Below are 12,624 nucleotides of genomic sequence, written 5' to 3'. Positions count from 1 at the left end.
AAGTCCATATTACTAAATTCCCTCTTCATGTCAACTTTGAAGGTTAGTTTTTATGTATAATGCTGTACAACCTGTTTGCACTGCTACGAGGCTTAGTAAATAAGATCTGAATAAATAAGGTTGTGGCCACTTTAACTGAAGGTGTTGTATGTAATTCAAATATCTGCTGCTGCAGGGGAAGACACTTCAAGGCAGGATTCACAAGCTTCAGCTCTTAAATGTGGGCGTTCCTGACATTTGCTCATGTGATCGTCATGGCAATAACAACCGACCCTCAAAAAAGACAAGCTAAAAGGAGCTTCAATCAGCAGGTAGCCAAGTTAGCTGCCTGTTAGCAACAGGTTGATTATTTGCAACAATCAACAATGAAATGCTACATTTTTACACTTAATGCTCTACAGTGAGTCTTTTATTATGTCTCCCTCCCCTCATCCCAACTGGTCGCAGCAGATGGCTCCTCCTCCCTTAGCCTGGTTCTGTTGGTAGTTTCTTCCTGTTAAAAGGGAGTTTTTCCTTCCCGCTGTCGCGAAGTGCTTGCTCACAGGGGTTTGTTGTTCGCTGGGGCTTTCTCTCTATTATTGTTGGGTCGTTACCTTACAATACAAGTGCCTTTAGTGAAACTGAAATAAAACTGAAATGAGCTGTACAATGAAATCCTGTTGCTCTCTCAGCATATCTGCATAGCATGATTTTATTTCCACAGAAATTCCGGGTCTTTCTGTGTGGAGTTTGCATGTTCTTTCAGTGTTTGCGAGGATTCTCCCCGTGTACTCCGGCTTCTTTACGCAGTTAGTGGGGTTACGTTAAGTAGTGATTCTAAATATCTGTACGTGTGAATGTAAGCGTGCATGGTTGTCTGTCTCTCTGTGTTAGCCCTGCATCATATTGGCTACTGCCACCTCTTGCCCTACGGTAGGCAGGGATAGGCTCCAGACTAGAGACTGGATGCATGAATTTCATTGGCAAATGGCTGCGCTGACATGACACGAATGCTGACACCTGTGCTGCAACTCCAGAGGTTGAATTTTCCCTTAACTTTCAGCATGAGCGAAGTGAAGAGGCATATCAAAAATTCAGTTCAGCAACACTTGATGTCACCCCATTCAAAGAAAATGAAAAGCGAGGGTGCTTCACCCGGAAACACACCTGTGCAAATTCTGCTTTAGTTGCTCAGAATGTTGTTTTAAATCTTTTTTTTTTAAACGTAAACCAACATTGACAGTAATTTCCAGTAATTCTCTGTCACTTGGTTAATGTCACAGTGGTAATCCATCTTTTGTATACAGTCTATGGGATCAACATGTCAGCAACTGTGATCAACTGACTAACTCTAAAAACTTGATCATGTACAGTTTTCTATCCTTGATACATCTTTTGACCACGTAGCTCCACTTTTGGGTTTCCTACCCACAAATCTGAAAGTGAGAGCCACGGCCCTGGAGCATATCAAAAACAAGATTTATGTACAGAAACAACATCACCGTTTTCCAGCATACCGCTATAAAGCCATTCATAACCTGCTTTTAGTGAGATTTAAGACTCCAAGGTTTGCACTTAGAAGCTTTTGAAATGGCTCTGGCAGCCGCAGCTCTGTGAGTGGCGAAGGCTCAAATGAATATCTGCAATACTTTCATATCGGCACCCTATTGTTCAATGTCAATAATATCAGACTTCAAAGACAAGACTCCTCGCAGAGAAGATGAGGTGAGGTGACCTAAGCAGGCGAGAAATCCTTTTAATACACTGTTCTCACAGCTTTTGATTAAAAGGCTCAAGACAGGCGATGAAATAAATAAATAAAGAAGGTTAGTGTTGTATTCACAAAGACAAGGCAGGGCTTTGATCTTGAGGAGGAGTAACCTGGGAGCAGGAGACAGCGTGTGCGTGTTCCTGTGCACTTAACTATATATGTATGCATGTGTAAGACTTTGTGTGAGCAGACCAAATGAGAATGAAAGAGCGGGATCTCATTAATATGAGTCCCTTTGTTCCACTAGAAGTCAGAGTACATAGAAAAAAATTACATTCCCACCCTTTTGAGGTGACATTGTAAAAAGTTTGGTGCTAGCATTTTCTCAGCCAAATCCCCACTCAGCAAGTTGACTTCATGGATTAATGTTAGCTTGTAGGTGTGCCACCTGCACAGGTACTGGGGTAATACAGAGGACGCTTGAAGCTGATCAGGAATGCAGACATAAGCCCCCCCAGTTACATAGAAAAAAAAGGGAAACTTTGATCCACTTGGAAGTGTACTCTGTCAGGACTAATGCATGGTTTTTAATGCACCATCTAGCTGCCAACCACCGTGGAGCATTTAAAATAATCTGATTAAGCTGAGAAAGACTGACTGCCAGTGCACTTTCCTCTGTCGATGAGGAAAGTAATCCTATTTTCTGCTGTTTCTCTGTCATATGCTTTTCCACCTATCTGATCCTTGTCTAATTGACAAGAGCAGTCTCATAACCTGAGGGCTGCAGAAGGAGCAGCAGCACGGAACGCCATGTTTCATGTATCTCTCATGAGGACTGAGACCCACAGATGTGTTATGATGCTTTTATCCAGCCTGGATCTCATAACACAAACAATTACTAGTCCCTAAAATAATCTTACAGTAATATGTCTGGACAGACAAAGAAATTATACGTTCTAAATTGAAACAGGCACTGGGATGGGAATTGGAAAAGGATGTGTTGGAAAACAGTGATTTTTATTTTATTTTATTCTTTATCTCTCACTGCTCCAGGATTATACAAAAAGCAGTTCATAGATGCATAAAATACTGTATTTCAACTCAAATAATCAAAAATTCTTTATGTTTATGCTTGACTCTCTTCCTTAGCACACATTCATCACTATCAATGAAAGAAAAAAAAAGAAGTGAATCATATGCCTTCTGTTATTCCAGAGCACCAGGGAGGGAGTTTGGGTGAAGTATCCCATTTTATTGATTTTAATTCCATTAATACCTTATGACTGGCTGCTTGGCAGGCTCTCCCAGGCTAGTGGCCATGCACGTCTGTTTTTATAGTGGATTTGATTGGACATCCTTATCGGGTGGCAGCAGGCAGGAAAGGGGACTGGAGACCGGCAAAGATCCACAGCGCTGGCAGCCAGGCTGCATGTTTGAAACAACAAGCTTCAGATCAAACATGATCAGTGTAGGCTGCCAGCACAACCGAGCCATGTTTGTGCACTGCATTGTGCATGTGCTCATTTCTGCGTTTGTGTGTGATGGTGTGGGAGGGACACTCTTTTACTTTCCTGGCACCTGATGCATGCACACTGAACTCACGTCAATCCCAGCAATTAGTAGATTCAAACGAATGAATGGATTAAGTCATGCCATCACATGGACTTTTCCTCTGTATATATGTCCAGCACTCAGCTCCAAACAGTGGCAGAAAATATCCGACCAGTGCGTAAATGCGCCGTGAGACTGTGCATTAATATCAATTTTGCCATGTATTTGGATCAAAGTCAGTGAGACACCGCCGTCACTGAAAGTCATGCCCTCGCTCTGTTTGCTTGCCAGTTCGCTGAGGCTTGGGCAATGTTGCCTAGTTTTCTCGTTGCGTGGAAACTAAAAGGCTGCTCTGAGTGAGAGCCCTGGAGTGAAGGGGCATTTCCACTGGCGCGTCGTAGTTTCCAGAGCGGCTTTCGCCGCAAGTTTGACGAGCTGCAGGAGGACTTACTGGAGGCGAACCAAAATATCGAACAAGTCGCTTGTTGGAAAGCGCACTGATCTGGTGGAAGATATTATTTTTGGACACTTGCCTAGAAACGCGCCATGGAAGGAAGAGGGAAAGCAGCAAAGACGTGAGTGTTTGTGTTTGTGATACTGGCCACGATGCATGTGTTTTTTGTTCTTTGTGATAATTTATGCAGCTAATCCCCCCCCCCCCCAAAACCCCCCCCCCAAAAAACCAAAAAAAAAAAAAATCGCCGTTTAAACAAAGATTTTAAAAACGTAGCTGCTGTTGGGAAAAGGCGCTTAATGCTGACTATAAGCAGGATGAAAGACAAACTTAACAAAGGTATCGGTTCCACGAGGTATCACCTTTATCTGCTTTCAGTTCATTTTAACCAGATGCTTGTACGTGAGGAAAACTGGTATTTCTGCAGGACCCGGTAGCCGGTTTAAGCCACTCATTTTAGCTCCTGTGATGTCAGCTGGTGTTGTCATTATCATAAATTAAAGTTTAAAACTAATGGCATCACCAGGCTGTAAAACTTTACGTTGAGGATTTGAAGAATCAAGTCAATCTTGAGGATACACTGATGAGTCAGTGACACAGTTTTCTAATCTCCAGCACGGAGTGAAAGCCATTGCATCAGAAGAGCTGGCTGCTCGGCAGTATTACTGTTTACTGTACTGCTCTCTAAGTCAAGTCAAAAAGATTTTTATTTGGAAATGGAAATCTACCGAGTGCAGTGTTTTGCTGCACGGAGCCAGAAAAGTGTATCCAGAATAGGGCTTCATGAGCTGAAATCAGTGAAATAATATTTGGCCTGCATTAAAAGGACCAATCCAAGTTAAACAGGCTATATCGAGGATGTTCATTTGTCCTTTCCTTGTTGCTGTTTACCCAGGCCGCCACAAATAACTGTCAGCTCAGGGGAGAGTGGGGTGAATTGTGCCAGTTTTTAGTTAACGTGACTTTAAAGCGAGGCCGTGACAGTAATGCTTTCAAATAAAATATGTACATATATTTTAGGATGTGGTGCATCCTTGGGCACAATCACTTTGAATCGGAAATATTGTATTTAAGAAATACAGCTTTCTGGAAAAAAAAAGTGGCACAGCATGCCCCTGGTGTGGGGTAAGTTGTGCCTTTGGAAAGAATACCTTGTGGTAAATTGTGCAACTGATTATAAAAGATTCTTTGTGCATACTCAAAAGCCAGTTCAAGGCATTTCATGGGACTTAGACCATAAAACATTGCTTCTAGTGCCTTTATATATTCTGCCAGTTCTTTCTCCTATGCTCATCAAAGACTTGATTGGCAAGTCCAGTTCTTCTCTTCTCACTGTATTGTTTTAATGTCATCCTGCATATGTTCATCCTCCTTGCCACCCGACGAATGGACTCCCCCTTCTCCATGTCCTCTAAAGGAGTGGAAACCCTGCCTGTCCTCCTCATTATAACTCCTTGGCATGATAGTCTAGTATTAATTGTTGGTCTGAAATTAAGATTGTAGTATAGTTTTAGTGGTAAACTGTAGAAATAAAAGCTACAATTACAATAAAATAATATATTTAAAATATTCATAATTGGGGGTGAGTTGTGCCACTGACACAGCTTGACACAGCTTAACCCAGGCCCCTTGGCACAAATCACTCCAACCCTACTATTTTGGAAAAAATGCATCATCCAGCAGTTTTGAACTAACATCATGCTAGCTGTGTGGACACAGTGTAGCTTGTCAAAGCATTAAAACATTTGTGCAATGTTTTCAAACTTGTCTATAACTGCTCAGACAAATCAACCGAAAAACCTTGAGCCTAGAAATTTTACTTTGAAAACCGAAAAACTGTTGTTTTCTTAACTTAAATGTGCTTAATTCTCATGCAGTGTCGTTCCCTTCTTTGCAGGATAAGTGAAATGGCTGACTGTTCAAAAATGTGTGGTCACATGACCAATTTCTTCTATGGTTCCCTAGAAACAGGGGGTGGCACAACTTCCCCACTGGCACAAATCACCCCACTTTCCCCTATTTAAAATTCACGTGGTGTTCGCAGCTGCCGCAATAGGCTACTGTTGTGAGACTACACACAACAGACACTAACATATATGAGATCTTAATGACTCGGATGTCTGGGTGTGTGTGTCCACGTCATTGCTCCATATTAAAATGGTCCCAGAGTGTGCGCAGGCCTGACAGCAGTGAATTTAGGAAGTGAGAGATTGACCTGTGGCTGCAAAAGCAATGCATTTGCAGTGCCAGCTGCATCGTTATTTATCACATTACGTTAAGAAGACTAACTGTTCCTAGAATATTTGCATGCATGCAATCTTTTGCAAATGCATTACAGATTTTTCTTAATTTTTTTTTATTTTTGCAGACCTGTGCCCCACCCTGCTACTCATCCAGCTTACACCATGTCTACTGTCTTGATCTTATTTACAAGTGTCCCTTGCCTTTTCCCTCTCCTGCCTATCCTTTCTCTTCCAGCTGTCTTTGTCAGCTGCCTCTTTGGCTTACTAACATCTGCCCTTTTCCTCGATCTCTCATTAGTGTCACGCAATGTTCTCTGTGCTGTCACTGCAATGTTACCCCTCTCCTTAAATCGTTGTGATATCATTCTTTCTCTCACAACCCTGTGCTTGTGTGTCCAATTTCCCCGTCTCACCCACATGCTTTCCCCATCTCTGTCACCAGCCCTTTTACTTCTGCTCCCCCATTATCTCTCAGCCAAATACCAGGCTGGCATGCTATGTGATGGGAAAAGTACTGCCTTTACAGAAGCATAACACTAGCCGTACAAGACCCTTAATTTCCTTGGGTTTTAAGCTTTTCTGTCGTGCTGTTTTACGTTCTCGTACACCCTGCTGCCACAGAGTGCAGAGGGAAATCCTTTGAAAGTTGCTTTGCCTGGCCTTGATGAAGATGGATAAATGGCATATCTGAAGGAGGCAAACCGCAGCAGTCAGTGCTTAATAGCACAAGCTTCGTCTGTGCTTTGCATCAGTCTCCCCAAATGGCTCATTACTGAGGTTGTCTGACACTCATTTGTTAACTAGTGTGCACTGAGGGTTTTAGCTGCATCTCATGTACACACCACCAGTGCCACTACTCCCAACCCCCCCAGTCATGTGATACTTTGAGGTACTTAGAGATCGATTTCATTTTTAATCTTGGTAAGTGGATCTTGCTCAGTCCCTGACCATTTTGGAGAAATTAAGCAGCCTGGTGAATTCTTCTTTCTCTTCAAACAAGGCAGATCATCACATTGTCTGTTTAGTTGTTTTGGGGGCATTAGCATTTACCTCAGCATAAGGATTGGGTGGCCAGCGCTAACGTTACACTGACTTAAGGAGTTTTTCCTGAAGAGGATTAGTAACAGGATAGGAGTAAGCCCTTATCAGCTATTAATGAAGTGTGTTAAGGTGGGTTGACCTGCAATTTTCAAAGACTTGCCTACAAAATATAAAAGTTTTATCATTTACAGGACACAAAGACAAGCTCTTATCTCTGTGTTACTTGCACTTCCCAGTAAAACTAGAACATGTTAAATAAAAAATCTGGAAATGTGACAAAAGACGTTAAAGAAAAAAAGTTAAAATGTAGGTGGAGTTATGTTTTGTTTAGAACATTTTTTTCCCTCTTAGTGTCACACTACTATGTTAATGCCCGTCTATGTGTACTGAAATAGCCCTGCACTGCAGGGATGTCAATTATAAAAGAGGCACAGTGACAGCAAAGTATTTTCTTAGCTTGTTTATTGTGCTGGGATGAAGGGAATCTTTGATCCTTTGAGTTTCTTGGAAACACCAGTTGATGCCAGTTGGCAACACGCTGAAATGAGCGTACAGTATTCCCGCTGCCTCCACAGTGCAATTAGATAAGCTCCTGTTGCTCCCTTAAATAACATCACCGCTTCTGAAGAACATTTACAATCATCAGTGTTTTACAAAAGAAACGTTTTTCACTGTACAAGGTGCTCTTCATTTCTTGCTTTCAGAAGGTAAACTTCCCACAGCCTGTGTCACTTTCTGTTGTTTTTTTATGCAACAGGTTCAACAGTTACTGGGGAGGTTGACGTGGACTTCAGCCCTCAGCTGAGGTGGTCCTCCCTGGAGCATGCCCACCGTATCCCACAATGTCCCTTCTTGCAGACTGGCTGCTACGCCACTCGGTGGTCATGTGTTTGCTGCTGCATAGTTTGGTGCTAATGACCTTCTGCTTTCATCATGCTGCCACAAGTTGCTCCAAGAACTGCTACTGCACCGAGAGCGAGAGTGGCGGCAAGACGGTGCGCTGCAGCAACCTGCAGCTCACAGAGATCCCGCAGGATATCCCCAATGACACACGACGTGTCTACCTGGATTTTAACCTCCTCACCACAGTTCCAACAAATGCTTTTGCCGGTTTAACCCAACTGGTTGAATTAGACCTTTCACACAATGAACTAAGTGAGTTAGAACCAGGTGCGTTCAGAGGCCTCGGCTCCACGCTACAGTTCCTGGACCTTTCTTCTAACAAGTTAGGAAACTTGACCCCTGATGCCTTTGAGGGGCTGCGAGCTCGCGCCAACCTAACAAACAATCCGTGGCACTGTAATTGCAATTTGCAGATGGCCATGCCTCGTGTGGACCTGGAGCCTGCATCACTGACAGGCGTTGTGTGCCACACTTCAGAGCCTGAGAAAATAGGAGTTGAAGGACTTGCCTTCCTGTTGGCACCGGACATAGACCTCTGTGTGGAGATGAAGAGGACTACAGATGTGGCCATGCTGGTTGTTATGTTTGGCTGGTTCACCATGGTCATCTCCTACCTTGTCTACTATGTCAGGGCTAATCAGGAGGACGCACGTCGACATCTGGAGTATCTCAAGTCACTGCCCAGCAGACAGGGCAAGTCAGAGGAATCTTCCACCATTAGTACTGTGGTGTAGGACTGATGATGGAGCTTTGCGTGGGAACTGAAATGGTATCCCACAACAAATAGGACTGAGGTACTGCCCAGCTGTTGTCACGGAGCCAAGTTGGGCAATAAAACATGTGCCTGCACAAGAAAACCAGGCAACCTAGCCCAGATGAATAATTCATGTTTCAGCAGCCCATTAGGAGTTTTCGTTGGGTGAGTTGATGGTTTAGTCTGCGCGCTAAAGAAGTAAAAGCTGTGGCATCTTTTTTCTTGAACTCCAAACATGGGGATACAAATAGAATTTATCCAGTGGTGCATGCACATTGATGTACCTCTCTCACAAACAGACAAGTGAGGAGGAAGCATCAAACAGCAATGTAAACTGTAGGACAAGGCAACACTACAGTATGGAACTCTGTACATCTGTTTCCCATTAAAGTCCTTACAGTATTCACCACTATAATATAAGTGAAGTGTTGTTTTGGGGGGTTTCTTATATTGAACTGAGCTGAAAATATATACAGCATTTGGAAAAGTCACTCTTTTGCAGATGCATCACTTCTCATGTCTCCCTGCAGATGTATGCACAATGAAGCAATACTCAGTTATTCTGTGATGAGTTTGATAGCAGCTACAGTACCAGAGCACCATATCGATGAGAACAGTCGACGTCCACCTGGCTCTACATGTAGGGAGTACTTCACAGAAAACTTCTGCTACCTTATGCCTTAAACAACATGTGCATTCAACACGTGTGTGTGTGTGTGTGTGTGTGTGTGTGTGTGTGTGTGTGTGGGAATGTCCTCTGGCTATAACTGCATATAAAAAGACGTGCCTTTTTCTGGTTGTTAAAGATTTAAGAGGATAGATTTGAGAGATTTGGTGGTTTATCTACTTCTTAACAAGCAACCTTTGCAAAGTCATGACAATTATAGCCTACATGATATCACAAACACATTGAAGCTCTGGAAAATGTGCTAATCATATATCATTCTCAGGAAAAAAAAGATTTCAGGAGGTAAGAATTTGCAATTATTTGTTATTTCATATCCAAGCTTCTTTTTTCTTAGCTGGTCGGAAAAGCCCAAACATACATTGCTTTTATCCTTTTACACAGAGGAATCCTTTATGATACCTGGTTATCTAGTGTCTGCTTTTGTACTGTTTTTCATATTCTCTCAAGCCTTTAAAAAGCTCCCATGGTGCCTGTGGGAACCATATTGTCTGATGCGGTCACTGGCATGGGTTTTCAAAATAACATTTATGAGGCCATGACCTGCTGGGTCCATTTAAAGAGCTGGCGGGGAAGTGAATCTCCGATTTCACCAGAGGATGGAAAATAGGAGGATGCATTTGTATCTCCTTTGATGAAATCATGTTTTTGTTTTTTGTTTTTCCTGGTATAGAAAGGTAAGAATAGCCCAGTGCAGTGCTGAATAATGAAATTTGATGTTGAAGATGAGGGGAATGGTTTGTCAACAAGGGCTTCCCTGTGTCGGACACACAAATTGCCTCTAGAGCAGAGCAAGACCAATGAATGATTTATGGTGGCCATAAAAACACTTGAGCAGAAAGACTGGGACTGCACCCTTCATCTTCTATGACCCAGTTCTTGAGGAGAAATTGAGGGAGAATGCCACAGGGGATCATCTGCCCCCATCTCTACAGCCCAGCTTACTCTTGCTTGGGTAAAGCACTTTCCAAATGTCCTTCGGCTGCTCATTGATGGTCCACAGAAGTTGCAGTAAACTCTGAGCCAGTTCCATCTCATTCTCAAACTCACTTTCCCAAAGGCAACCCTGTGCCTGTAAGGAATAGTCTGACAATTTAGGAAATACTCTTTCTTGATGGGGGATTGAGATCAAAAACTGGGGTATACTCCAAAAAAACAGCTTAAATAAATAAGTTTCACTTTTATATATCGATTGATTTATTAATTACCTGTACAAAAGCTAAAGTACCAGATTATTTCTTGGCTAAGATCTAGGGTTAAATGAACATGTGCTACTAAATGTATTTTTAGACAGTCATGCTGGGGCTATGCTATGCTATGCTAAGCTATGCTAAGCTAACGTCAGGGGCGAGGAAAAAATCGCTTCATACCCAAGTTATGAAGCGGTTCTTTAAGAAAAGCTTAGAAAAGATTGAAAGTTTCTGGGGGAAAAATACAAATTTAAAGGTGGTTGTTGGTGTTACATGCTTGAGTAACTTTTTCTGTTAGCAATATCTGATGAAGAGGCTTCGTGCTCCTGAGTTTCAGGAATTTGTTACAGAAAACAATCATCTCTTTGGATTTAATCTTAAAGAAACCCAGGTACAGCCTCCCACGATGAGCAGGAGCTTCAGCTGCACTGAAAAATAGATGGTGTACCTCCCTGTGACATTTCCTGCCACAGTCACTCACACACACACACACACACAAATAGTGATCTCTCCTACCCTCTTTCCTCCAATAACACACTCTCACGGTGGCTTTGAAACCAGCCACCGTAAAGGGAGCCTAACTGCAGGGGGAGATAAGCATTAAACTAGTAGCAGACATGTGTCTCAGTAGCTCTTCCAGCTAATATAAGTGAGTGTGTACATTCGTTCGTATCAGAGGCGCGGGTGCATGGCGGGTTTTGAGGGTGCCGGTAATGCAACACCTGTTCCCCATGCACACATAAATGTTGCTGAGGTTAATTTAAATTTCAGGCCAGCTCAGCTTGCCCCGCCTGCTACCTTGGACACGTTACACTGGTGTGAGCATTACAACTGCTAGGTAATGGGACACAAACTAGGGGATAAGGTGACTCATCCAATCCCACAGAGCACAGCGCTGTTTGGGATTGGGTTGCAGGTGAAAATGTTTCCAGGTTCTGAGATCACATAGTCCCCGAGTGAGGACCTGAGTGGGCACCTGTCAATTTGCTTTTTTAGCCAAAAAGGTAAGTGACACCTTCAAGGCTTTATCTGAGGAGACCGTCAAGGACATCCTCTGGGTAAGTGTCAATATTCTTTGAGGCTGATCTGAAGAGACTTTCAGGAGACATTGTTTCAAGGTCCCAGCTTTATTTTGTGTTACACAGCTCCCCCTGCGGTGGAAAGTGTGTAAGTACGAGGAAAATAAATGTCCATGTCTATACATTACAAATAGAATTTATTAGTCAAAGAAGATTGCATTTAAAAGACAATAACAAGGGCAAAAGTAGATAGCATACTCTAACTAAAAATTCATTTTATTTAGAGTATACTGGGAGCAAAATGACCTGCGGGACCCAAATTGGCTTGCACGAGTTCCCCCTGACCCATTTTCCTATACTGTCATTTTTTAACCTTATCAGTGACTGCTAGAGATCAGGTTATGTTTTTTTTTAAAGAAAATAATGTAGCTGAGCAGTGCTAACAAGGGCAAAAAAGAAAATATCTTTAAAAAATTACAAAGTTATATCTACAAAATTTCAGGACCTGGAGAAACCACCATTAACTACAACTTCTGGGTAGTACTGCATTAAAAACAGATGGTTCTGTGGTGGAAATCACTGCATGGGCTTGGCAGTGCTTCTGAGAAATACAACATCTGCCTTCTGATCAATTAGAATCTGAAATTCTTTTTAGAAATCGTGGAAACTCTTTGGGCTAAAGAGAAGAAATGTCTTTCAACCTGTCACAGATGTTGACAGATTAAAAGTCAACATCTGTGATGGCACTGGTGTCCATCAGTGGACGGTATAGGGGAACCATCCAAGCGTCTCTGTTAAGGCAGAGATACACAGGTTGTGCCATCTGCAGGCTGTGTTGTTCAGGGAAAGTAAAAACTACATTTTGCATGCATGTACGGGCATCTATACAGATATACAGATTCTAGTCTTAGAAGAATGCTCAAAATATTTTTTTGCTGGATTAATATTCAAAATGAGAATAAATTTGAAAATAAGAATGACAATTCTCAGTGGTAACCTGAATATGATTAAAAACAATTAACAACACTTTTTGTAATGATTTTAAAATCAGCCCAACTTTTATTTTCAAATGCAACAAAGTATAACGGCCAACA

At 42.3% G+C, this 12,624-nt stretch overlaps 1 protein-coding gene across 1 annotated transcript; it reads left to right on the top strand.

The window, feature by feature from the left end:
• The first annotated feature begins 3,067 nt into the window (after positions 1–3,067).
• lrrc3ca (leucine rich repeat containing 3Ca) lies at positions 3,068–9,051 on the top strand. Its single transcript, XM_026177624.1, has 2 exons — positions 3,068–3,816; positions 7,737–9,051. Exon 2 carries the CDS (start codon positions 7,822–7,824, stop codon positions 8,614–8,616), a length of 795 nt encoding a protein of 264 aa, XP_026033409.1. The 5' UTR covers positions 3,068–3,816; positions 7,737–7,821; the 3' UTR covers positions 8,617–9,051.
• Positions 9,052–12,624: the final 3,573 nt, after the last annotated feature.

Source organism: Astatotilapia calliptera, chromosome 8 (assembly GCF_900246225.1).
Source record: "Astatotilapia calliptera chromosome 8, fAstCal1.2, whole genome shotgun sequence".
NCBI lineage: Eukaryota > Metazoa > Chordata > Actinopteri > Cichliformes > Cichlidae > Astatotilapia > Astatotilapia calliptera.
This window is presented reverse-complemented; position numbering and strand designations above follow the sequence as displayed.

Bases quoted from the DNA above. Each gene is read 5' to 3' on its own strand.
- lrrc3ca (XM_026177624.1), top strand. From the start codon at position 7,822: ATGTCCCTTCTTGCAGACTGGCTGCTACGCCACTCGGTGGTCATGTGT.